The sequence below is a fragment of the Indicator indicator genome, chromosome 17 (assembly GCF_027791375.1).
Source record: "Indicator indicator isolate 239-I01 chromosome 17, UM_Iind_1.1, whole genome shotgun sequence".
Taxonomy (NCBI): Eukaryota; Metazoa; Chordata; class Aves; order Piciformes; family Indicatoridae; genus Indicator; species Indicator indicator.
The window spans coordinates 9,507,413-9,535,286 of record NC_072026.1 but is presented as its reverse complement, the minus strand read 5'-3'; the positions used below and the strand labels follow the sequence as shown (position 1 = coordinate 9,535,286).

Here is a 27,874-nt window from a genome sequence, read left to right as displayed (position 1 = left end):
CAGTGACTTTCAGCACTGAAGTCCTGAATGCAGAAGGGTTGTTTTTCTCCATTGCAAAGCAATCCTTGTGATGACCTGATAACTAACCTGCCTGTAGCTGGGAAGCCGTCACCTTCCGGTTGTACTGTGGTGCTGGGCAAGAGCATGCACGGCTGCGGAGCAGCTTCAGAGAGGCTGCGTGGAAATCCCAACCAAAGAGCTGCCCCCTCCAGCTGGGGCCGGTCCCTCCAAGCAGCCACCTTCCCCGTGGGGCCCGACCTCACCCGTCCTGCACTCTGACGGTGTCGTCCTCCCCTTGCGTGCGCCCGGGGTGCCGAGCAGCTGCAGCCTCGGTGGTCCCTGCCTCCTGCACCTGGTGTTCAGGGCAGCTGCATCTCGGGGTGCAGGTCTGGCAGGTTGCAGGCCTGGCTCTGTGTGTGGCGGCTCTGCTGCTGCGGGTGGAGGAAGTAGCTCAGGGGGTTCTGCTGTGGGGTATGGGGGGGCTGGAAAATGCGTGGGGTTGGACCCCCAGGCACCATCTCAGGACCTTGCATCTGTCAAGAGACACAAATCCAACAAGTCAGACCTGCCCTACTGCCTGTCCGCTCCCTCTCTTGCTGCAAGGCCGATCTTGGAATTGTTTAGGTTGGAAAAGACCTCTAAGATCATTGAGTACAACCATTAACCTAGTACTGCCAAGTTCACCACTAAGTCATTTCCTGAAGGACCATACATATCTGATAATGAGGTAAGTCTTGCAGAGTGTATTACTTTTTGTTAGTCTCAACAACTTCTCTCCTTGGCAGTGTCAGTGGTTTAGCATGCACTGATGAAGCTGTGCTTTGAAAAACCCAAATCACCTTTCCCAGAGACTTGTGTTGTTTATTATAGGAAGTAGTGATGGCAGCTGATAAAACCCCTTGCTATGCTTACAAAAGAACTTATCTTTTTACCATGTTTCTTGCCTGGATGGGGAGCTGTGTTTGAAGAACTGGCAGTTTGATAACAGATTTTCTTGGAAAACACATCCTTGAACGGGTGCAGAGCCAGCCTGGAAAGGCTGAGCACTACTGTACATGAAGGTACATTGGGGATGGAGGATGTGCAAGTGCACTGATCAGGTTTGATTAGGCAAGACCCATTTCTTCAAAAAAACCAAAACAGCCTAAAACCAAAGCCATCTCTGTGCATCCTGTGGTAATGTTCCAGCTCCATTACCTGAAGGTAGAGTCGGTGCTGCTGGATGTGTTGCTGTGGCCACTGGTGGAGATGAACTGGGGTGCTTGCCTGGTGGGATGTGAAGCTGCTGTGTGGGATCATCAGAGACGGGGAGAAAACTGGCGATGGGGCTGGAGGTCGGACAGTGCTACAGGTGACTGGTTGCATCTGTATTGGAGGAGGCAAGATCTGCTGCTCTGCAACGAATCTGCCACAAGGAGGAAATTAAGGTGTGAGAACCTAAACCCTGTCCCACCACTTGAGAAAGCGCTGGGGAGCCCAGGTGCTGCAGGAACCAGACCAGAGCAGGGTTTGTCAAACCACACAGAATCTGGTGAAACCATGACCCAGATTTCCCCCTCCGCATCAAGCACGGACTGAAACTGCAGAAAATGAAGTTTTTTAAAACTGTACATCTCCATGACTTGATCAGACATTCTAGGCTTTACAAAAACCAGAAAGCAGTTAAGTTTTTTTCAAAGCATTTTAGCCACCAGAAACTTTGTAATTAAAAAAATGTTCTCATTATTTTGCCTCCTAACCTGCTGAGCTTTTGTTTTTTTTTTTTTAAGACTGAGACTGTGTGACCGTGCACAAGTTTTTCAAAGTAACTTTCAGAGCCATAAAGTTCCCTGCTAAAGCACTGTGTGAAAAAAAAGGGCCTACAAAGACTCACTTTCCTTGCTGCCTGCTGGCACTGCTTTGTGTGGACTGGCCACTGCTGTTGGTGGTGGGCATCATGGCTTGGATAGACTGATCCAGCAGCATCCTGCAGTAGAAGAAAAATAGGGGATGGTCAGGGAAAGGAGAGATCCAAAATCCTGTCAGTCTATGACAAAATAGCCAATGAAAGAGGATGCTTCTTGTCACCTTGTCTAATGCACTTGCAGAGGTGAGCCAAAACTTGCTAAATCTTTCATGTATGAAATGTTTTACAGATGATGAGACATCAAGGGTTTATCACAGCCAGGGTGGTGAGACACTGAAGCAGGTTGCCCGGAGAAGTTATGAGTGCCTCATCCCTGGATATGTTCACAGCCAGGTTGGATGGGAATTTGAGAAACCTGATCTAGTGGCAGGTGGCCCTTCCTATGGCAGGGTGTCTGGAGGTAAGGTCCTTCTCAGCTGAACCCATTCTATGCTTCTTTGAGTTCAAAATGACTGGTATGGCATGGCATGCACAGCACCATGCTTGCACACAGACCAGGCTCACCACTAACCCAAAGCTCTACAGGAGGGGATGATGTGGCATCCAGAGGCCATCACCCCCCTGAGCCCAGATGTACCTGCTCTTCCTGCTGCCCAGCTTTTGATATTTCCTGTCACTGTCATCAGGACAGTCCCAGCAGGCTGTGTTCATACCTGAGGCTCCTGTCCTGGCTATAGTCAGGCTGCCTCTCACTGCTGTCAGCTGGCATCTGTGCAGCCACTGCAATGGGATGTGTTTGTGACAGCACCATGGGATTGTTGTAGAGGGGCACTGAAATGCTCGTCTGCCCTGGCAGACAGGTTTGCTGGGCTTGGTTTCCTCTCATTAGGTGCTGTTGCTGTTGTACCTGAAATGAAGACATAGATACCCATGTAAGTTTTTTAGGTTTAAGGCTAAAATAACTGCTTCCAGTATGCAAATGGGAAAAGAAGGAACAGCAGGATATTCTCCCCAAACACAGCAGCAGGAACAGTATAGCTACTGGGACAACCAAGATGTTTACACTTATTGTCCCTGCACAGCAATACTGTAGGAGCAGTGAGTCTCCTGAGAAAAATCAGAGTAGAAGGGTAAGAGCATGCAAGGCTCAAGAAGGAAGAGACCAGCTTAAGGGCAGGAGGAGTGCAAAATAAAGCAAGAAAAGCATCTTATCTGTCCTTTAAAGCAATAGATTTGGTCTTTTTTACTTTTTGACACCATTATTTCCCAAGGAGATGTGACCATCTATATCATCTAGTGAGGACAAACTTGTTTCTCAAAGCAGCTTTCCAAGATGTCTCAGGCCAAATAAATGAATCTTTTAAAATGATGCCTGCTTCCCCATGATACAAAGCCACAACTCTCAAAGGCTAGGAACAAGCATCATGTTGCAATCACAAACAGAAGCAAGTGGGAGCCCAAACCTCCTACTAGGTTTTTCTCTGGTCACCAGGATGGCTCCAGCTGTTCCCAGGCCTTAATGTTTCTATGCTACCCTGGCTTTCATTTTTACAGTGGAATGACATAATTTGCAACTGGCTTTTGAGACAAATTCCATAATGTCAGAGAGGGAATCAAACCAGCACAGAAGAGATATGCAGGACCACGAGGATGAAGAATACAGCAGATAAGTATTTAAAAGCCATGAAAGGGGACAATGAAGACAAGGACCTGGGTGGCTGTGCTGCAGGGGTCCCTGAGGAACGGGTGCGGTGATGGCAGGTGGGTGCTGCGGTAGTGTTTCGTCCCCGTAAGGCCTTGCTGTTGTGACTTCTTGGCTGTGGTCTGCTTGGGTGTCCCTGCTGGTTGCAGTGGCCTCCTGGGACTCGGGTGCTGCACGTTGTTAAGCACAACAGGGACTGGCTGCTGCATCAGCATCTTTGCGTAAAACAGACATGTGAGTTGAGGCAGCTCCTGGGGTGGCTGCACTGCCTGCCAGGTACCAGCTCCCAGGCTGGCCCTGTCAACACAGATATCACTGCAGCAGCAGCACTAAAACCAGGGGCAAAGTGAACCATGAATAACAGAAAATCAAATGTTAGCCTGTGCCCAAATATTTATTCAGTGCCATGATCACTCCAGCTCCATTACAACTGCTGTGTTTTGCAGCAATGGCACTGGAGATCCAGCAGCACTAACCAGCCACTGAACCACTGAGGTTTTGTGCAGTGGGGACTTCAGATTATATTGAGATTGTTTTTTTGCAGATCATGAAAATTATTGATACAGTACTTAGGCAGATACTGATGGCATTCATCTCTCAGGAGCTATTACTCCTACATCTGGGCCCAAACCGCCAATTTATCCAGAGCTCACTTCTAAACGCTTTTGCCACTGACAATTTTGTTACCAATCTGCATGCTCAAAGAAAAAGCAAACAGCTTGTGGGTTTGGGAATCCAGGGGGAGTTGGTACCTGCAGATTGGAGTCTTGCACTAGCTGGAGCTGCTCCTTGATGACATGGAGCTCTTCTTGCTGTGTCTTGATGTCAGCTTGCAGTATGCGAGTCCTCTCCTCCAGCTGCTCTTTCAGCTGATGCATCATCCCCAGCTGTGTTGGGAAATGGTACACTGGCTGTGGGGAACAGAATAACAAGATCATGGGGTAGGACCAGCCCTGCTACTCATGTTCATGGTGATGCTGCCTTTGGAAGAACAACTGCTTCTCAGCTTTTGCTGTAGAAAATACAGTGCTGGCAAAAAATGGCAATTGTGTATTTAACCAAAGTACCTTTGCACATGCAGAGCGGCAGCAAACTGGCTCATACTCAGTGCCTCAACCCAGATCTTGGTCTGTTAGTTTTCTGTGCAAATGTAGTGTCTCTGCACAGCACTACCCTGTCCATTTAGTGACACCCTGCTGAACTTGGATCACTGCATCTTGTGCTAGGCACTGCATGAAAACCCTTGGCACATCTCCAGGCTGTGCTTTCAGCAGTGCTACTGATTATAGTTGTCAAATGTCAGGGCCAAGTTAAGCTGTAATATTGTCCTGGGATCCATCTTTCACACCAGCACTGGCTGCTTGCAATCCCTGTATTCCAATCTGCATGTTTACTACACTGACCTCAAAGTTCTGTGAGGATGGACCTCATAGTTATGGTTTATTACTCTCACATTTTTCTTCTTGTTTTTTTTTTTTTTTCTTTCTTTTTCTGGCCTAACTCAAACCTTTGACGACATGTCCTTCATCTGCCAAGGCAATAAAACTCCCAGCATTGTATCAGCCTGTAGTTAGCTCCCAGCAATTCAAAGAGCAGCCTTCAGCAGTCCCCAAAGGTTTTGACAAGTGTAAATCTTCCTCTAAGCTATTTCCTTGGGTGTCCTGCCTGCTTGCTCTCCTCACTGAAACAGATGGTTGCGGTAGTTTGGTTCCAGGTAAAGCCCAGTAAGAGCAACAGAAAGGACACTGAAACTTTGTCCCCACACTGGGGCAGCCAGAAAGGTGGTGAGAGCAATGAACCAGAGCCACTGAGTCTGCCCTGCTGACTACCAGTGTGTTTAACAAAAATAAACCACATACCATCACAGTGTGCTGAGAGGGGACTGCCAGCTGAGCCACGGGATGTTCACCAGGGGCTTGGGCTTGAGCAGTGGCTATGGCCTAGAAATGAAAACTTCACCTTACTGTAGGTCCATAGCACCTCTTGTGAGGAGCTGGTGTGATACCGGCTCATATCAGTGATGAAGAAGCACAGTGAATTAGATAACTGCATGTGGAGATCTGAGGATGAGTCTGAAGGGAGAATCTGAGCCTTCTGCATGCTTGCTGCTAATTGCAAATCCTCAGTGTCAGCACCCATTTTTGGATAAAGGTCATTTTGTGTGTACAAACCCCAAGAAAAATGGGCTCACTGTGTGAGAAGGTGTTTGGCCTGGAGGAACAAAGTAAAGCCTGAAAGGAGGTGGCAGAGGACTCCCCACCAGATCTGCCAGGCAGCGGCAGTCCCTACAGCCCCAGAAAATCCATGTTCAGGTTCAGCATGCTGGGAAGTGGAGGTCCAGCCTCTCTGAGGGCAAGATCAAGGTTTGTCAAGCTCATTTATTTACAGCATCACAAAGGCTTTTTCTTGCAGGGACCACTGACCTGAGTGTTTCCAGCTGATGCCAGGCGCAGGGCTGTTTTCTCCGCCTGTCCCCCTGGCCGGGTGGGTGTGCTGGTGTCCGTGTGTCGCATGGATGAGGTGGCTGGAAAAGACAGTATACTGTGATATGGTAGACCCATGCTGGGTAGCCTGGCTAGGCTTGAACTCCATGTGGATGAGCAGTGACCCAAATGCTGTAAATCTGGGTGCCCAAACTGCCCCTTCCATGGCCCCTCTGGGTCTCCACCAGACCTGTGGGGTTTGCATCTGATGCTAACATCCTGTTTTATTTTATCCTTCCCTCCATGGGTGTCTGCAGGTGAGCTGTCTCACTTTCCCCAGCAGGTATTTCAATAAAAGTTTCAAGTTCCTGCACATGGGCACTGTGGGCACCTTGTCCCCAGGACAAGGGGGCCCTATCCTGGTAGCTGGAATGAAGCACCAGGAAAGCCAACAGCCTTCTGCACACCTTCTGCAGGAATTTATCATCAGGGACCAAACCACCTCATAATGAAAGTTTTACCAGTAAGGTTCAGGACTAAATCAAATTGCTTTGGCTTAGCGTGTCACCTCCTGTGCCCTGAGTCACTGCAAACAACCACAACCCTCAGCTGGTGGCAAACAGGAAAAGCTGCTCTGATGCCGGCAGTAGCCTAAGAGGGAGAAGGCGACAGGCAGACACAGATCTGCTGCTGTGCCATAGCTTGTTATAGCACAGGATGCTGGTCCCGGCGCTGAGGACCCCTCTCCAGCCTTGACTCGGTCACTCCCAGCCGAACATTAGTACTTGGGAGGCTGCTCTGCCGCCCCAGCCCAGTCCTTGTCCCCAGGATGAGCTGTCCCCAGCCGCGCTGGCACGTACACGCAGAGTCGGAGAGGGCTGTGTGCGAGGAGCGCCGGGAGCTGTGGGATGACAGCGACACTCCCTCCCGGCTGGCGTCCTGGCTGCTGCCGCACTGCCCCACGTCCAGGTAGCTGCTGTGGCTCTGCAGGGAGAGAAGCACAAGTGGTGAGGTGGTGTTCAGGAGAGGATGGTACTGGAGGGGACCTCCACCTCCCTGACTGCTTGTTGGCAGGGAAAAAGACTGTGTGCACCAGGGCCAGCACTGCAGCACCACATCACCAAACCCTGGTGCAGTATTTGTTCACCCTAAAGCCTTTAGGTGCACACAGGACCCTCAGGATCACACCCCAGCCACCCTGGCTTTGGGGCAACGCCACACATTTCATACAATAATGTCTGAAAAGCAATGAGGCTAATGGAATGGTAATTACACAACAGTCCACTTGAAATTACTTTGATTACTGGTTTTGTAAACTACTGAGAGGAAGAATATAAAAGTAATTAAAATGATCCTGTTAACTGGGTAGATGCATTGGGATGATGGGGTGACTCAAGGCCATGGAAGTTACTGCTCTGGTTACAATTCTACACTTGATGTGATCCTGGCCAGTGGTATAAACAGAGCTGAAATCTGCAATAAATTTTTTCCCTTCACTTCCAGTCTTTGAGTGTCAGTGGTGAGCTGGCATTAACAAAACAGGTACCATGTGGTACTGCCCCATGCTGAGATCCTCTGTGACTCACTAACAGTGGAAGGTACAGCAGCCGAGCCTCCAGATCCAGCTCCTTCTGCCCTCGATATTAGGTGGCTTAACCTGTTGTTTGAGTACTGGTGTCAGAAAGATAATGAAGAGCAGGACAGAAGCAATGCAACTGCTGAATTTGCAGTCCTATGCCTGAACCAAGATGGGCAGTTTACAGCCATGAAGTGGAAAACTTCTCAGGGTCTGCTTGAGTCATAACCCAGCTGAAGACTTGGAAGGAGATGGGAGTAGAGGAGGAGGAGAAGAAAGGACATATTTTCTTAAGGTTAGCATGTGACTACTTGGTTTGGTTTAAACACATATTCATTCAGCTGTGAAGGGATATGGCACCTTTAGAGAAGAGGATGCCAGTTCAATTGATGATTCTTCAAGGCCCAGATCTCGCCTTCTTTCAGCTCGAACTTCTGCATAACTGGGGAAAAAAACATAAAATAAACATTTAAAATCCATTTTTTCAGCCTGAATATTATTTACTGTATGGTAACTATACAGGTCACCGTGGAGTTTTCATGTTGAGTCACAAGCTTTGCAGAGCACACACACATACGCACTTTCATATACAAGGTGCTTAGAGGAACATCATCATATACCCTGCCTGCAATCTCTGCATGTGCTGAGTTTCCATAGGTTAGAAATAACAGGGCACAGTCCCAATCCCACTGCACACGGGACTGCAGAGCCTATATGATTAATTGCATTAATCATTGCATGCACAGTTGTAGACACTCCTCTGCAAATTTTGGCCCTGGATGCCCACAAGCCAAACTAATATAAAGCAAAGTGCACCTGGTTATTGAAAACGAAATGGGTGTCTTTGTCCTCAGCAAGGTTTTCCTAATAAAGGGGATTCTCATTTCCTACAATGAGGCAGAAAAATAATCCTACAGCTTCTGTGCAGGTAAACTGCCACAGCACATGTACATTCCTTTTCTAACCTGCTGACAATCAAGAATCAGTATTTTGCATGCTGTACAGTAGCTTAGTGAGACCAAAGCCTGTGCCTGGAAAGGAGGAGGAAGCCAGGTCCCCTCTTTCTGAGGGTGCAGAGAGCACCGTGCAGCATGTTACAGCACAGTAACTCAATTGGGTGGGAGCTCTGAGTACAAACCAATAGCTGCCCAGGTGCAATGTCAGGTGCAGGAATCCCCAGCAACATGCTTCTAAAAGGATATATTTGCTTTCCTTACTATTTTTTCTCTTAAATGATAAAATAATTACAGTAAACAATGCCATATGATTCATTACTGGGATAAAATGGAGAGGAGGTTTTAAAGACTCTCAGAATTTAGGATACTGAAATATTAATGGGCCATAAACTTTGTGAAAGGCAAAAGAAGTCGCTGAACTAAACCAATTTATATCATTGTAGGCAATAGATCTTCCTGAAATCACGTTTTAACTTATGTTTCAGTAATATTCTAAACCTTAAATATTGCTAAGTCTTCCAGATAATATCCTAAACCTTAACTATATGAGAGAGAATTGAATTTCAAAATCTGTTTAGCACTATTATCAGTAGGCTTAAGAGGGTCTACAAACAGAAAGAAGAGACAAGTTCAGAGCTCAAACTGAAGACAAATTCCCTGGAGGATGGTAGCAGCAAAACAGCTCAGAAGCAACCTCTCAAACATTTGCTTGACGTGTAGTTTGCATCTGCACACATAGTTCTGATCACATGCTCCTAGTTGGTGGTGTCAGGTGTTATCAGTCTGTGTTTCAGAATACAGAGAAGAACCCCGGTTTGCTAGCGCTTGTCCTTCTAGATGTTGGACAAGAAAAAGGGCGACTAGAAAAGAATTCACAAATTGATTCCTGACAGTAAAGAAAGAAGCAGTGAGCAGTATGCTTACTCAAGTTAGTAGAGCACACCAGCATGTCATTAGTTTTCAGGTCTTTCAGTAAATACATTGTGGCAGTTTAGGCTGGGTGCCCCCTGCCACTGCTGCATGAGATACACCTCTGGTGTCCTGGGTGTCCACCCATAGGGGTGGACACAGGAAACGACGTATTTCTACCCATAAGTCCTGCACCCTATAAGGCCATCTGCAAAGTCATTCTCTTCCTCTTTCTTCCCTCTCTGCTCCCACGGGAGATGTCCTCTCTTATCGGGTAATGCCGGGGGAGTATCCTCAAGGCCTCTTAGGCCTGTCTAGGCCTAATGCCAGGAGGAGAATGGAGGGGGGGCAGTCTCAGACCTGGCCAGCCTGAGACTTGCCTAGCAGCGGGAGGGGGAAGAAAGAGCCCTGGGGGGTTTGGGTTTACCCTCAGGTGGGAAGAAGGGAAGGATTGGGAAGCTTTTGGGAATTCTGTGAGGGGTTCTGTACGCTTTGGGATACTCTTTGTCACTATGCTTAGTAGTTTGTAGTTTTTTTTTGTAGCCTCACCAATTGCTTTTCCATTTAAACTTTCCATCACTCTCCAATCCGTTTGTGTGAGTCTCATTCTTTTGTCCCTTTCGGGGCAAGAGAGGATCTGTCTGGCCCCAAACCAGCACAGATTTTTGGTAGCAGAGGATGGTTACGATCCATCGACCTCTGGGTTATGGGCCCAGCAATCTTACTTGAGCTGACAGAGGTAACCAAGCAGATTCCTCTCCAGAGGGTGTGTATCACAGAGCATCCCACACACACTGCCTTCCAGCATGGGTTTGCAGCTTCCCACTAGAGGGGGATCCTGGGCTGCATTTCAGGTGAGGAATAAGGCAGCAGGACAGCAGCTAACTCCAGCTCATAAATATGTAAAGCCTTGATCAAAAAGTTTGTAAGAGATGTGTGCTCCTATTCACGCCATAAAGCCACCTGACTCTTAACAGCTTTAATTCTTCCCATGGCCACATCATCACTAGGGATAAAAGGGGAATGTAACTCACTGATAGATTTGGCAAACAGTGGCTTCCAGGTTTTTGGCCCCATTGCCAAAAAGCTCAGAGCGTAATGAAAACACATTGTGCCTTTCCCCATGCTCCCTGTCATCATAGTTTTATAGAACTGCATGCCATCTCAGTGTGTCAATATGCACAGCAAGTATTTGGCTACCACAAAACAGAACTAGAAAAAGTAATTGGACATGTGCTTAGGGCTTGCTCCTACCTAACTACCAGGTGAGTGCAAACGATGAACTCTGGTTTGGAATTCCACTGGTGGTAGGTGATGTAGTAGTGTGTCTGCAGCCATATCCATTGCTGGCCTTTGGTCAGGAACCGATAGTAACAGGACTTTCCCTTCCCAAACTGCATCACTGATAAAAGAGAAAGCAGTTTATAGCAAACAGAAATTTCATGGTTCAAAGGTGATTAGAAAAACCACTCCTTCCCATACCCCTCTTCCAGTGCTGCTGCTGTACTGAAATGGCTCTTGTGCCTTTGAAAACGCAACTGATGATACGCCACATATCAAGCTCCTATCCGAGTTTTCTTCTAAGGGTCCCCTTTGCTATTTTAAGATTGTTCTTACAATTAATAACTGGCATAACTATGTATCTAGCTAGATTCTTATATCTTACTTGTGGGGTCCTCTCAGATAAACATCAGCAATATAAATTAAACAGTAATGGCCTTTCACATGTGGGACTACATTTCAAAGACTGGGAGCTTGAAGACAGGCCCCTAAAAATGGCACAAAACAATAAGAAAGTAGAACTCTAGCAGATTTACTGATACTTTTCTTCTGAGGGATGACCTAAATATACCAGACTGGTATATATAATATCAGGGCACATCCAGAAGAATCTCAAGTGATGTAATCCAACTGGAAAATAATGACAGGAACTACATTAAATAACCACATTAATTGTTCCTGGTCTGCTAAGAGTACAAAATGAGACATGCTCACTTAAAATACCCATAATTAATGCAAAGTAAAATGCAAGCATGATTTAAGCAAACCCATTTCACTTCATAGTAGGCAAGATGCCTGCCCACAGTGGTCAGCCTGACGAACATCAACCACACTAGCCCATGTATTTTTACTCACCTGAACACCTCTACTTTGTCAGATACCAGGACTAACTTCTTTAGCAATACCATTAACAGTGAATGGCACTTAGCAAAGGTCTTCTGGCTAGCATGTCATGCTGGGATCACTCAGCTCCTAGTGCCAGCAAAGATTCCCTGAAGCTACTTCTCTAAGTCACTTTCCCATCTACACACTTGCTGCACTTGAGACAACTTTTATCTAGTCCCTTGCACAGCTTCACTGGTATGCTCAGCCAGGCAATGTGCTTCCCCACTGCACAGACAGGCAATCCAATTGCTGCTTTCAGGTCTTTTGGTGAGCTGAGCCTCCCGATTGACTCTGAAGCCCAGAGGAGTATCAACACCCCAAGAACTGTCACAAACAACAAAACTCACAGGGTTTGGTATTGCCACTCACAGACTGGGGGCAGAGGGTGGAAGGTTCTGACTTCTATTTATTAATCTCATGTCACTCTCAGACAACCTGGGTATCTGCCAGTTTGGGAGACCTGCACAAAGAGCTCTGATCTGAGTGAATCCTGCAGGGATTCAACCTCCCAGGTAAGCGTCAGCTATGACACCCTGTCATGTGCAGAGAGAATTCCCTCACGCCCCAGATAAAGATGCTTTTTGTGATGACAGAAAAGGTTTTACACGAGTGACAAAGGAGATCAAAGCCAGAGAGGAACTTACAGTGTTCATGGCACCTAGCAAGAAGTTCCAGGTCATCTGCGTGGTAGTAATCATACCCTGACGTTCCCAGAACCTCAAAAGGTAAATATCCTATAATAGGTGGAGCCCTAGAAAGGAAGCAAAAGGCAGAGAGTGAGCACAAAACCTGACACTTTGACATCCTGGCAGATATGCTGCAATACAAGCAACCAAACCAGCTCATCAGTTCCCTTGGCAGGGAAATCAGGAGCGTATTTTCACACACACACGATGACGTATTTTCATATGTAAGCAGAAAAAAAAAAACACACAACAGTGAGGGAGAGGTAAAAATTGAGAAAATGAAAACGTGTTTACTCCTTCATAGCCTATTCATTATGTGGGTGTAGAGAAGGGCATGTACGTATGCAGGTGACTCAATTCATTAAGCACGCTTGTGAGACACAGCTTGAGAAATGCTGTGGCTGCTCGTGTGGGTAATAACTGGGAGCTGGAGTAAAATTACCCACTAGGTCGGATGTAAATGTCAGCTGGATAGTGACTGGAGAAGAAAGAGTGAGTAAGTAAGTGGGAAGTGGCAATGTGTGCCAGGACCAGCTTGGGTAAAAGAAAAAGTAATTGTTTCCATGGAAAATTTGGGAAATTATAACCAGAAAAAAGTTTCTGTGCTTGTGGCAAAGACAAGAATAGGCATGGGGCTGATTTTAAGGACTGTTATTTCTTATGGCAGACAGAGAAGGAATGGATGAAGTGTTTAGATAGGCACAGTGCAGTGACTGACCTGACTATTCTGCCATTAGTTCTAAATCATTTTTTTCCCTTGGCAAAATCTGAGTTGCTTTTTTGTTTTTGTTTTTAAAGCATGCAACCTAACAACACTGAGCTTGCGCACAGACTTCCCTGGAGCCTATAGCTTACCAGTATGAAAAGCACTGAAATGTAAGGATAAATCCACCAGTTTTGCTTCTGCTCCCTGCCTCAGTATGCCACCTCTTATCCCTCAGTGCTCCAGTACCCTCCTGCTTGCATCAGCTCAAGCACTGCACTTACTTGGTGAGGCAGGAGCTGTGCTAAACTGGCTCCAATTATTTGTTGGATGTGGATGATCAGCTGCTGGATGTGCTGATGACATGAGGCTCAGATGCCAAGTTCAGCATATTCCTCAGGAGTGAGGTGGTTAGTGTGTTAGTGAAACGGTTAAGGATTCAAAACCAGGGCAGGTTGAAGGTATCACTGTTTATCAAACATGCCTCTCCTGCTGTCCTTTTAGTATGTCAAGTGACTCTCTTAAGGAAGGTGAATGCCATGAAGTGGCCAAGAATATGAGCAAATAATTATATTAAGTATAAATATATTTGGGGTTGCATGGGTCAGTCCTAAGTCTTTTCAGATATTAATGTGGGAAGTTCTCCTATCTTGGCTGAGTAACCCAGCTCCACATTTGTACTCAAGACACACAGTGGGCATAGATTATTCAACTAAAGAGAGGCCAGACAGGTCTACAACCTCCTTCTTCCCCATTGCTGTTTAACAGCAGCCCCAGGAGGGTCAAGGTCTGAGCAGGATCTCCCAAATTCCAGCAGAAGGAGCTGGCTGGAGGAGCCAGCCCTCCACACTCTGTTGGCAAATCTGTTGAAACAGAGTACATTTAGTACACAGTGGTCTCCACCACAATACAGCTTTATTTATTCAAACAACTTTTCATAGAGCACTGTGTCCCTTTTCCTCATGTGACCCAGATTTCTGCTAATGATGATAATATCTGTATTATTAAAATGCCTTTCCTTGCTGTTTCTTTGGCAGAACGTGCCAGTACCTCTCCTATCTTTAATGACACGCTCATATTCAAGACAATGGTGTCTTTCAGATGCTTTCCGACTTTTATCAGAAGACTTTAAATCAGAAAGCAACCACAAAATGCTCCTCATCTGTCATTTGACAAGGAGCTGCCTTGTTTGTGGAACAACTTAGAAGTGTCTTCTCAGCTCAAGTTCCATCCTTGAGGCCTGCAACTCGCTGTGCAAATGGAAATGCAGTCTTCAGAGTGCCTTTCCAGTGCAGTCTTTTAATAAATGAAGGGGAAATAAGGAGGTGATCACAGTGCAGAAGAGAGATGGATCATTATCAAAGCTGACAGGTTTATTTCATCAACACATATTTACATGTAGACCCAGAATACAGTTCTCATCTAGTTTTCTAGTGTTTATCCAGATCTATGGAGTGCATTATCTGTCTTTACTCCAATTTATGTTGTTGTCATGACAGCAAAGGTCCTGATTTCAGCTCATGCTGGGTACCCTCTGCCCCTACCTCAGCGTCAGGCATGATGAGCTGACGCAAACACGCAGGAAACAGCCAAACACCCAACAACACTTCACAGTGTCCTGCAGATTCTCCGGGGGAGAGGCTTGAATCCGTGATTAGATGAGACAACCCATATGATTGCCTGCTCATTCTTGGGTCTGGGCTCACTGCACTCTCCAAGCTGTCACAAACTCTGCCTCAGCATCTGCATCAGCTTAATTTACTGTCAAGAACAATGGCTTCCTCACTGGGGATATCAGTGGGACCAGAGTGGCTGCAAGCACCTGGTGCAGAGAGATTCCTCTCTGAATCACAATGCAGATTCATTGAAAGAGTCTTCTACAGGTTTCAAAGCAGCTCCAACTTGCCTTATTCACAGGAGCTGGTGGGACACAGACCTTTGGAAAACCAGCTCCCTTCATCTGACAGTGAAGTGAGGGGCTTAGGGCTCTTCTACCGATCTTAAAGTGAACACAGGATTCTGAAAATGTGCATTATCGGGCAGGTCAGTTCAACAAAGTCCCTCCAGCAAGATCTGGACAACTTGAATAACAAGCTGACTGTCCCAAACCACACAGCACTAACCATAGGGCTGTTGCAGGGTCAGTTCCTGCCAGGTATGATGTGCAAGGTACACATCTTGCTTGCTACATAAATGCAAGCTATTATTAATTGATATTTGCTCTCTTTCGTTTTTGCTCTAAATGTGCAGATGATACTTAGGGTTTCTTCTCCCCAAATGTTTTTTTACCCCTACAGCCTTATTTACTAGCCTTCTATTTCTAGCAATGAATACCTTTGCACAGCTTGCAAAGGGAGGGATAATGGAAAGGGTAGGATTTTGCAGTGTGCTTATGCATACATGCCAAATACAGAGAAGTAAAAGACTGAACAAACCCCTTCTTCTTCTGAAGAAGAAAATGAATCCCACATTAATCAGCTTAATCACCAAGCTGAATCCTAGCCCACTGTATGTCTTTGCCAGAGACAAATTTGCAATTAAATCATCTAATCCATGTTTTTTTCTTTTATTTTTGTAAATGCCATCATTTCTCAAGGTGAAAATCAAAAATTTATTGACACAGGAAACGATTTAGAAGGGTTCCCAGAAGCTGTGCTTGGAAAACACAGGAGATAAACCCACACAGGGAACAGGACCCACACTGCTCAGTTTCAATGAGTTAATATTGTGGTGAAGTTAGACAGGTTTATAGTCATTTTCCTACCATTTAATACAGTGTCTTACCTGTCTAAAATTCAGAGAAGAGCAAAGCATTTTAAGAATGCTTAATAAGTATATAAGTTCAGAGTACTGTTACTTACTCAGTTAGCTATTCTACTTGGCAATGCTACATAAATGCTATTTTTAAACTACAATTTCTTTATTCTTCAGTAACTAACCCCAAACCTCTTACCTGTGGTCCAAGAATAAAAACTTCCATTCCAAACTATGCCTTGATGTAAATTCTTCACATGGCTCTTCAACATTGCAGAGCTCCTGCAAAACAGTTGCCACATACAGACATTAAATTTTATGAAATGACAAAAGGAGTCCTCTGTATATTCTTGGCATAACAAACACTATCAAAGCACAGTGCTTTTAAAGCACTGCGTATTTTCCTCCAAGGACTGCATAAGCCTTCTTTTATAGATGCATAAACTGATGAAAAGCATCTGAATAATTTACCCTAGGTTGAATTTCAGAGCTAGGATAAATAGTCCAAGGGCCTTCTCTTGCACTCTGTTGGTAAAATTTCCCAGCTTTTTGTAAATATTGGTATCTGAATGTGGATTAACAGCACCAGGTCCAGCCTCAAACCGAGCTGGTGAATGCTCTCTGGAGCAAGAAGCACCTACAGTGGTTATCACTGCCATGACTGCACTGCACCACAGGACTCTTACAGACCATGAAACACAGTCTTCTTACACAGAGAAGCAACCAGCTGCAACTTTTGAGGTGGTTTAGCTGGTCACATTGTATTGGTGCTTCTTGGGCTAACTGCTCTGGGACAGCCCATCACCAGACCACCTCTTCACAGAAGCCACTACTGCTTTCACAGAATCAACCAGGCTGGAAGAGACCTCCAAGATCAAGTCCAATCGATCACCTAACCCTATCTAATCAACTGAACCATAGCATTAAGTGCCTCATCCAGTCTTTTCTTAAACACTTCCAGGGATGTCGACCCCACCACCTCCCTGGGCAGCCCATTGCAATGGGCAATCTCTCTTTCTGTGAAGAACTTCTTTCTAAGATCAAGCCTAAACCTTCCCCTTCACAGCTTCAGACTGCGTCCTCTTGTTCTGTTGCTGGTTGCCTTTGTCTCTCCTCATTCCAAATGCTTATGTTGCCTCCCACTCTGAAACACCGTGGTCTCCTCTCTCAGTCACCAGCCCTCTGCACAAACAATCTGTGCTGCTGAATGCGCTCTTTGAGAGGCTGCTGCAACACAGATGCGCTCCCAAGAGCCCAGCAGACGGCTGGTGGCAGCAGCAGCGGCTCCGCTGCCAGGCACTGGCCAGCCCGGAGACGAAAGGTGAGACGCAGCCGCCGAGCTCTCACCTTTAAGAACTGTGGTGTGACAAGACGAACAGTTGCTACAAGGCAAATCTGCTCCTCCGTGGCTGACCTGAAAGCTCGTGCAATAGCTGACTCAAAGCCATTACAGGAGGGTGTAGGCACTAGACAGAACCAGACAATTTATTTAAGAAGAAGAGGAAGGAGAGCTTTCTTTTCATGTTAAGACAGGTACAATGACTGATGAAACCCAAGCAATGAACTCCTCCTCCCCACAAGGCAATGCCACACTGATACACGCTGATGTTATTTAAAGTATGACCCTTATGGCTTTGAGTTACACAGTTGTAACCACCTACCCCTGGCTTGCAGGGAAGCTTTGTAACAGAGCTCTGAGCGGCTCAGCTACAGTCTCCTTGTCAGCCTTTCCCAGCTCAAGACTTGCAAGATTCAAGATTTTACAGGCTGCTCAAACTATTTAATCTTTAAAATGTGTCATCTGATTGTCACAAGTGAAACAGAACAGCACATTTTACTGGTTACTTGAATAAATAGGCTGCTTTACAATTGGCAGTGGGTACAAGGGAGGTAGAATCAGTCTGCTATCACTTCTTCAAACACAGTATGTGGAATAAAGCTCTTTTCTGACCAGCAGCCTCCCCACCACTTTTGTATGTAAAATATCTCCAACATACCCACAGCTCATTCCATCTCTGCCAATTATGGGGCATTTTCAGCTGCAACAAGGCCTTTAGGAGGCTACAGAACAACACAATTTACAGGAGAAAGGTAAAGGTAGGCTGGAGCTGTAACTTACCATGAGTAAAATACTTAAAATCCACTACAAATTTCACATATTCATACATCAGGGGTTCATTTGGATCTAAGCTGCCTCTTGCTAAATGGCAGCAAAATTCTACTTGTTTTTCTGCTGAAACGAGAGAAATAGAGGGAGGCATACACAGTGTTATCAGAAGTCTGCACTTGAGCACACACCACTTACTGATCTAGGTGCTGATACCAACTCTGCTGTTGCGGTATCTGAGCACACCCTGCTAAACGCTCTCCATAACCCTAAGTAAAATGTGACTACTAGGAGCAATGATTAGCTGCTTCTGCTTAAGGAGATCTCTTCTTACCCTGTCTCCCATGGCTTTGTAGCCACCCCACTATGCAGGGCAGCAGTATTTTTCTCTGACTTTGTCCATGCACAACTTCACGGAAAACTGTGAAGTGATTTTGGAGCACTCTGGTACCGCTCAGCAAGACCCAGATCCAGAAGCCACTGAAGTCACCCTAAGCCTTTCCATTAACTGTGGAGGGCACTGTGCCAAGCTTTTACTGAATTTTTTGCCCAAGGTCTGAACTCCATGGATTAGACCATGTGGTCTTCAGCCAGAGGGAAAACAATCCCGGGCAGAACACCAGTGTGAGGTCTGCCCAGTTCCCACTGATGTCTATGGGAAGTAGAGTAGGGAAGCAAGCACTGCTTGGCCATGGCAAAAAAACTGGTAAATGGGGGTACCAACACAAGCTTGGTGAAATGTGGATGACATTAATGCCTGCAGGGAACATTTTCTGCAGGATGGGAACGTTTTGGAGGTGGGAGAGCAGCCAGCCATACAGATCTGGATGGACTGTTCAGATAGGAAGGCTATTGCTTAAATTGCATGTAGGGTTTCTTAGGTGTCATGAGATATGCAAGCTTCCTAAGGAACAAACACTCTGCCAAAACCCTTTAGGATTTTCTCCTGCCCTTCCCCTAAATTCCTCACTCCTTTCTCTGGTTCAGTCCAGCATCTTGCCTTGGGAAAAATTAATTTAAGATTAATTAATGAGGGCAACTTCACTGCCCCATGCTGCAGAGGAGACAGCAAAACAGAGACTGTCTAAATCAAAGACCAAGTACTGGGAGCATGTATGAACATTAGATGATGTGCTGAATTAAAACCCAGAAGCAGTAAGTGCAAGAAAACAGAAGTGGAAGGCAGGAGAATGAAAAAGCTGGAGAGCTCTGTGCAGGCTCCCCAGGGGGGGCTGTTTGCCTTTGGCAAATTTCCCTGAGTGACAGAGAGGAGCAGAGCTTACCGTTCAGAAAATCAGCTGCAACAGGATCTGTCATGAGCACATGTGGAGAAAGGAGCTTGTACACCTCGCTCTGCTCCCGCTCAGGCAGAAAGTTTAATATATTTTGGTCCACCAAATCTGACTGATACAAAAGAGTGTTTTGTCATGTTCAGCAGCACAGCCTGACACAACCACACACCTCTTCATCCCACACAGAGCACAGACGCTGCCTGCCTAGTGTGGATGCTTAAGACAAGGAAGCCCAATCAAGCTGCAGATGGATCTAGGGCTGAATATAACCCTAAGATTATTTTACCCTGGGGTTGCTATCTATTTGGCAAAGGTTTGAATGGGTCCCAGAGTCTGCCCTTCAGTTCAGTCAGATGCAAGCTGGAGAAGAGTCCTTGGTACTGTAGGACTACAACATGATGAGAAATATCACACCAAAACTAAGATTTGAAACGTTTCCCTTTGGAAGCACGAGACAGAAATGGAGAGCTCACATACTCTGTTTGTCTTCTAGGCTGAATAACTAACAAAATCAGCTTCATCTGCAAGTGTTTCAGTTCTGATAAACCCACACATCCTAACCAAAGGGGTTCTACCAAAATGTCAGCATGCATTTGTTTGTTTGCATGCCAGGAGGTTCAGTCAGGTTAACTGTGTGCTAAAATTTGCCCTCATACTGCATCATTGGCACCATCATGCTTGGCATCAGATAAATATCTAAAAGGGGATCTGCAGAAATTTCTGCACCCAATAGCTAACTGGTTTCTAGAAATTCTCCCAGAACACTCTGGCGCCATATACTTGTTGCTAAAGATCATGGGCCCAAGGTAGAAAATCTCCATGTCATTAGAAGAGGATAGATTCAGTCCTGAAATAATCTTTAAATTATCTGCAAAGAGCTCCGGCATGCACAGATTTCACAAGCATAAGATTTTTCCACATCCCTGGTGGGATCACCCAGACCATCCTTCAGATGTACAGACAAGTGCTGAGCTATGAGTACAGTGATTTTGCATAGGGCTGTTTTGTAGCTAACTTGCAGACCCTAAAACAGAATCTGTTACTCACAGGACCTTGACAAACTCCCTAAGACTTCATTGATTTATTCCCCACCTACAGTCAGTTGCCTTTTTGGCTGGACAAAACCCATCCCCAGTCCTGCAGTGATGGGGCAGTGGTAAGGCAGGGGAATGATTCTTCAACATATTGTGTGGTCAGAACTTACCGGTAAGTGTCCAAGCAGAGATGAAACACTATCAGATACATAAATAATAATCCCATCAGTGGTAAGGGCAATGAGAAAGCCATCTAGTGCCTAATGATAAACAGTAGGAAAAAAAATTGAAAGAATTATGCAAGGGAACAATTTGAAATACGATAGACTCTAACATGATGCCTCTAACAGCCTAAAACTAACATAAATCAATTATGGAAATGATAGCTCAATGAGGAAAAATAAAAATGACACATGCTGTCTGATTCAACATTCTTTTTAGATTCTTACTTGCTCATTTATATCAAATTGACTTGTATTTTTCACCCAGGGAGTATTTATTCAACATGAAGCAAGACAGTGGTGGTTAGAATTTCTACACCTACACAATTCTAGTGACTTCATTCACTTCATTATGTGTTCTGCATTGCACAACAGTTAACCAGTTTGGTGTGTATGAAGATGTTAGATATCATCATGGCAAACCCAGCACTGTGGATGGATGAATAGATGAATGGATGGATGAATGGATAAGCAGAGACAGGAAAAATACACAATGCTGTATTTTTAGCAATTTATGGACACTATAAACAGGATCTAAAGGTTTATTTATTTGCTTAAAGCACTCATTTGTTAGGCTAGTGACACGAAAAATTTAAATTCTATTTCCCCTTCCTTATTCACAGTGGTTTCTGTCCCTTTTGAGTGACTTCACATGCTTTCCTCTTTGGGCGTTCTCCCTCTTCTTAGTGCCTGTGCTTTCCTCTTTGGGTGTTCTCCCTGTTCTCACTGCCTGTGTTTTCCTCTCTGAGTGTTCTTCCTATTCTTCACAACATCTTCCTGTACTACTGACTCAGAGTCTGTCCCTACTCTTCTCTAACACCTACCAAGATCTAGGAGGTTTAATCTCCACCAGCATCATGCACAAAATTAGCTCTTCTAAAGAGAATTGTTACGCTGCTCTGCAGCTTAGCTACAGGGAGCCAAAGGTGCAGCATTGACCATCTTCCACACCTCAATGTCATACTCTGCCTTTGCTGAAAATAAGCCCTCTCTGGAAAAAACCACTGATTTTAAGGGAACTGTTCAACAATCTAACATAGTCCAGCAAGCCAACAATCATTAAAGGGCTTTCTCTCCATTGCCACTTCTAAGGGGGGGATTTGTTTTGATTTAGCTGGAACAAACTAGCTTATTTGGTGAGAGAAATTCCCAGAAAGAATGAACAGACTTTTCCAGGGAGGTGAGTCATGACATCCTGATGAAAAGGAATAAGTAAGACACTGCAGCACCTCCCAGCTCAGCCCGGCATACACCCTTATTTTGGTGGGGCAAAGAGCAGCAGCTGCCCACACAGGGTAGGAGATGTCCTTGCCAGAGGAGCATGCAGCACAAACCTGAAGCCACATCCTTAAGAAAGGAAAAATGCAGGCTCCTGGGGTGTTTGTAGATCAGCTACACCTTTTAGAGCTGTTCTCCTGGATGCACTTAAAAGCAATCCAAGGAAAAGATACAGCAGTCACATCACAAGCACAGCACCACAGCAGCAGCAAAAGCAGCAAAGTAAATGCTGCCTGGCTAATGGGACGTGGGAGGCAGAGAGCTGCTCTGCTTTTTTTCAGGTCCTTTCAAGTTTTTGCTAAAAGTGCTAGCATTAGCAGCTCTCCTAAGAAGGGCAATTCTTTTCCTCTTTCACCAGGCCAAATTTGTCTTCATTCCTAAATGAAAAGCTGTTTATCTTTAGGGGAAGCAATCATATTTTTAATTCTGCGTTTGCAAAGCATTTAGCACAACGCTGGTCTCCCTCAGGTTTGTATTATATGTGCCAGCAGAGTAGAAATCATTAACGTTAACACTGGAACCTACAGGTGAAAAGGAATTGTATAGCTCTGATCTACTCCACTGAACTGATTACTTCTCACTAATCTATGCAGCTTTAATTTCTTCTTACCTCTAACATCAACTGGGTGAACTCCTCGTTGCTAAGAAATGAAGGCTTCCAGTCTTGTCTAATCTCACAGGCTTCTGTCTGTGCTGTGATTTCTTAAAGAGAAAACATCAAAAAGCAACATGACTCATGCTAGTTCAATTTCTTTTCTTCATTTTCAAGCAAGACTAGATTTCTTTTAAGAGGAATTTCTTCTTCAGAGGAATCATCCTCAGATCATCCTCCACACAAAATGTTCTTGTATGCAACAGTCATTTTCACCACTGTCACGACACAAGCACATTAGAAATCAAGCAAAGGAAAAGGAGACATTTTGGTCTGAAGAAATCCTTCAAAAATTAAGGTCAGTGGGCTAGTTTCAGAGTGGCTGAGTATCACCATGAGCAGAGAGTGTCTGACTCCAGAGCCATTTCAAGAAGGCTCATGGGTATGGCCAGGCAGCAGAACAGGCTGTACCCAGCCATCTCCTACCCCAGGAGACCTGGGGACAGGGCGCAGAACCCCATTTCCCCAGGCTTTTGTAGTGCATGCTGCTCCTCATCTCTCTCTCCCTCATGCTCTGTTTGAGAGGGTATAAAGCGTGCCAGGGGATGCAAAGGCCAGACAGTCACTGCATTATAAAGCACATGGCACTGCATCTTTTCAAGCATATCTATGTTTAACTGGTCAGCACTGCATTCAAACCTTGCCCATTTCCTGAGGCCAACTGCTGTGCCTTATTCTGCCCCTCACTTAGGTTCATGTCCTTCCTGGAGGTCATAGATGCTTGGGAAAAAGAGTTTTCATCTTCTGAGCAGAAACTGGCTGCAGAGCCAATGTCTTCCACAGGACCAGACCAGCATCTTCCAGTACCTTTCTGTTTCTGTAAGAAGTCGATGGTCCTCTGCAGTATTGTGGACTTGTCCATCTTGAGAGGGTGGCCATGGCCCTGTAGCATCGTGCAAAGCTCTTTAATGAGGACATTGAACTGGTCTCTCCTCTTCTTTTCGGATTTGTTGCGTGATGCCCTGGGTGACAGAAATGTAAATACTGCTAAGTAAAATGAAGTTACAGCTCAATCCAGGGAGAGGCAAATGGTCCTGCCCCAGCAAAACACTTTAAAATACAAGAATCTAAACTCTGCTGGGACTACTCATTTCTTTAAAATTAGACATGGGCCTAAGTGCCTTGCTGCTGCTTAGATCCTTGCAGCAAAATTAAACTCACTGTGAACAAGCAACACCTGGAGGTAACAAACATGATTTACAGCCATTTGAGCAAGACCAAATCCTTACATACATTTCAGAGGCATCTCCCATTGCTTCAAAAGCACTGATAATGAGGTGAAAGTGTTATGGGTGAAATTTCTCCAGTAAGAGATGATCTGGCATCTTACATGCTCCCATTTTGCCCACCTCATCATTATAAACTTTTGGGTTGCAGTCAGTACACAGACATAGAAAGGTCGAAATGTGAAGGATTCCTTATTCCCTGATTTGTACTTGCAAAGGTAGCATATCAAGAGGCAACAGTGTGCAGAGACAACTCAGCTGAAGAATAAAGTCAAGCACATGTATCTGGTTTTGAAAATCTGCTGCCCTGATACATGAAGCTGGAGATGTTAAGAGTTTGGCTGCAGAAACCACAGAGTAGTTTCCAGTTTGCATTAGTACAAATGAAGAACGTTTTATTAGAGTTTTCTCCTCCGTTAAACACAATAAAGGAGAAAACAAATTCATTCCATTTCTTCCAATGTGTTATCTGAGATAGGACCTACTTTCACACAACCTCTTCCAGTAATAATTATGTTCTTTACAAGTGTATTCACAATGATACATGCTTCCTGTGATCTAGATCAAGCGTGGTATGCAGAAAGCGTTTCTATTCATATTCAGGCTGGCATTTGGAGGTTCTCAGATCCAGCATTTACATTCACAGCCATCTCTGTTTTGGCACTCGTGTATGATGACTGATTAGAACTGAGCCAAGTGCTTCTCTGAAGGGACACTAACTCCTACCTGTGCTAAAGCAGGGCTGCTCTCTAAGTTTCACAGGGAGCTCTACCCCAGGTGGGCAGCACTGCGTGATGCCAATAAAATCACAGGTCAGGAATCCTGCATCAAGATAATAAACAGCCATGGGATAACATGAGATTCTGAGGGCACAACAACATAATTTAAGGACCACTCAGCTGATTAACCCATTGCAGAGGTGGTCAAACACACTACAAGGAGTTTGAAAACAGTGACTTAATCATGCTGTTTGTGGTCTGCTGTACACAGCCTGAACACTGCCTGGGGGTTTTGCCTCTGACATCAGCAGTCCCAGGTACTTTTCCAAGGATCACCCAACATGGCATTTACAATTCTGCTTTGAGAGAGCTTCCACTCTCAGTGCTCTGTGTATCCCTTCATACCTCTTTGCCCTGTCCTTCTCATCTTCATCCATCAGTTCGTTTACACAGCACAGGGTTCTGGAAGGAAAAGACAGTACTTACTGAGACATGTTCCCTGATCTTGTTGAGGATGTCAGAATGTGGAGCCTACTGGTTTGTACTTTATGACCTCCTGAATGTTTCAACCTTCCCTTTCCCCAACTCTACATTTATTGTGTATTTTCTTGCTTGTTCTGTCAGCTGCTGAGGCCTGAGAAATGAAACCATCGCCATATGCCCAAACATACAGCTACATAAACATGACTTTAGAAGGAAAGAGCTAAGAGCCAGCAGCACCTTTGCCTGCCTTTGATCTCCCCTCTGCCACAGGATGGGGAACGCTGCCAAGGCATCACCACCTCTTCTGCAAAAGTGAGAGCTGATCTGACTTCCACGTCTGTACCAGGGAGCACCTGCCTGGGCCTGCTTTGGGAAATCAAACAGGCTGCTGGTTGGTTTCAGGCACTGTGATGCTTGAAAGGACCTGAGATTTCTTTCCCGGTAGAAGGGCATAGGAAGAAGAAGGAAACTTTCTCCCAAAGGATTAGTATTAGACAACAGCAGGGGACTATAAGAGCATCTAAGAGATGCTAGGATAGACAGGTTCATCCAAAGCATCCTGTAGCAAAGAGCCACTGCTTGCACTGGTGGACTTCCACCACATCATCTGAGTAACATCCTACCACTGGGATTCATATCCAAGATTTCAAGTTATAACTTCATTATCTGGCACTAACCAGGGAAAAGAAGAGGATGTGACCTGAGTTCCCTGGATTCTATACGTTCCTGCACCATAACAGTCACTGGGGAACCCTGGGAAGTCAGGCAGATGTAGGCCACATTGTGTCACTTCTGCTGGGTTGTACCCTTGCCAGACACCTCCAGAGGAAATTGCACCCATCCTTGGTGTCAGCACCAATCTGCCTCCATCTTTAGTGAGCACTTTCACTGGCAGAACCCTCCCATCCTGCCCAGCATCCAAGTGGCATTTTTCAATGGGAACATCCAAATGTTTTTTCCTGCTTTGAGAGTACTCCAATCTCAAACAACTTGATGGCTATAGAAGTAATATGAAATAAATCCACCCACAACTGACAGGAAGTCAAAGATGCTGCTCACAGTAAAAGCTACAAAAATGTATCCTTCCTTTCCTGTTCCAAGGCAAGAATCTTCCTCCCTGCAGATGGGCAAAAGAAATTGTATGATTTCTTTTGTCCCAAAATATGAATGCACTCCACAGGGAGGGTGTGGTCCTCATTGCCTGAGTCACCAAAAGCTACAAAGCAAATTAGAAATTACCTGGTCTATTCCTCAGATTCATCAGTCCAGACTGATGGAGTGGGGTTAGCACTTTTTATCACCATGTAAATAGAGACGGAGAAAAAATAATCCTGTAAGGAAAAGTAAATCCAGTTAAAACACGGTTGCAGACAAGACTTAGACTAGAGAGCAGCAATCACTTCAAGCTGAAAAAGTCTACCACTGTAAATGAGAAACATGCTCAAATATAACTGCTGAAAGCTCAGCAAAGCCCTCAGGATCAGGAGGTGGACATGTTCTGGGACTCCTGGCTCTGTGTGCACCACCCACTGCTGCAGAAGCAGCCTTGGAAGGCCAACTTGACTTCTCATGCCCAAAAAGCTATGTTGCCCAGCAAGGAAAAGGAATGGTTCTACTAGCTTAGGGCACTGAAGTTTGATCACTGCTTCCAAAGTATGACAGTTTACCTTGCACACATGCTATGAAAACCAGTGACTGTGATCCATACTTCGTCTATCTAACCTTGCAACCCAAATCCTCCTTCGAGATAACATGATCAGCTAAAGGCAGCACAAGCCACAACCACCCACCAGCTGATGGATTTAAGGCTTCCCATTAAGATTTGATACTGACTGGACCTCCCTGCTTTGAGCCTAGGTTCATAGTTGTTTCTCCTGTTGCCATTAGTTCCAACATCAGCTTAAGACGCTGCAAAAAACTCACTGCCACTGCCAAGGATCACATGTTTGTAACCATGATGAATGAGCAAACATATCCCCACGTTTTGGATCATTGAAAGGACTAGTGAGAGCTTGCTTGTTTCCCAACTAGTGAAAACAGCTCAAAGGGAAGGAAACACCAGAAGGTGGGTGAAGAATTACTGCAAGAGACGCACATCAGACATGCACACTGGAAAGGGCTGACACAGTGAGAGTGCTTTGCAGGGGAGGTTTACACGAGTGAGGTGAGACAAAAGGCCAGATTCCTGCTCATTGCACCTCTATGAAATGATGTCAGTCCACTTCTTGAAAAAAAATTGGCTGAGAAACAGTGTTATACAGTTGTTGTAAAGAGTAAGATGGAAGTTAGCTGCAAGAAGCTTGAACCTCCTAACACAAAAGAACATATACAATGCCTCATGTGTTTCAGTGCTAAGTGAATCAGTAATACATGCAGTTGGGGGTGAAGTGATCCTTTTCAGTTTGGAACATGAACTTCCAGGGAAAATCTCATACAACTCTGGATATTCTCAGTGAAGCTGCTACTGAACAAAACACCTGCATACCAAGTCTCAACACAGTGGATCTGCTCTGCTTATGTTCTCACAGCTGTTATATGCTGGTCAAGTTACAAGCTTCTACCCCAGTTCAAAAGGAGTGTCTGATCATATTTTACCCTTGTGAGCTACCATAAACCCAAGGTGCTCATCTTAATTACTGCTGCTCATCAGTCAGTGCTGTTTTATCCAACTCATACAGTTGTTTCTCCTCTAGAAGTATGACTCATACAGAAATTTCCTAAATAATTTCAGAGATATGTAGGTATGAAGAAAATTCCTTTTAAAGCAATGAGTTACGTTATAAAATTTGCTTGTGGAGCAAATTTATCACCATTTCTCTGGAAATATTTTTTTTCTGTATGAGTTTAAGCATACAAAAGTTCAGCCAAACTAAAGGATGCATCCCAAGCTTGGAGTGCAAAGCTTTACACAGAAACCTTCACTCTGTCTTTCTTGCCCATGGGCTGTCCAACAACTGGAAACTCCCAGGAAGCCTGACAGGTTTTCTGCCTTGCACATGTGGTTGCCCTTCCAGCCTGCTTGAATAGCAGTAAGTTGAGGGAAGCTGTTTGGTCACTGAGTCAGACAACAGTCCAGTTAATACTCAGCGAGTCTAAACTGGGAAACAAACCCCAGATTCTCCAGTCTCTATGATGTGAGCT

General features: G+C 45.2%; 1 protein-coding gene across 1 annotated transcript; it reads right to left on the bottom strand.

Moving 5' to 3' along the window:
• Positions 1–359: 359 nt before the first annotated feature.
• On the bottom strand, positions 360–24,696 carry PASD1 (PAS domain containing repressor 1). The gene is made up of 20 exons (XM_054388500.1): positions 24,656–24,696; positions 23,113–23,267; positions 22,264–22,355; positions 20,325–20,414; positions 19,112–19,232; positions 17,841–17,954; positions 17,069–17,187; positions 15,921–16,003; positions 12,223–12,329; positions 10,667–10,814; positions 7,908–7,989; positions 6,832–6,955; positions 5,972–6,072; positions 5,408–5,488; positions 4,301–4,459; positions 3,557–3,763; positions 2,560–2,753; positions 1,874–1,966; positions 1,198–1,405; positions 360–533 (listed from the first exon to the last, which is right to left on the bottom strand). The coding sequence occupies exons 1-20, from the start codon at positions 24,685–24,687 to the stop codon at positions 360–362; spliced, it is 2,484 nt and encodes an 827-aa protein (XP_054244475.1). The 5' UTR covers positions 24,688–24,696.
• Between the last annotated feature and the right edge of the window lie 3,178 nt (positions 24,697–27,874).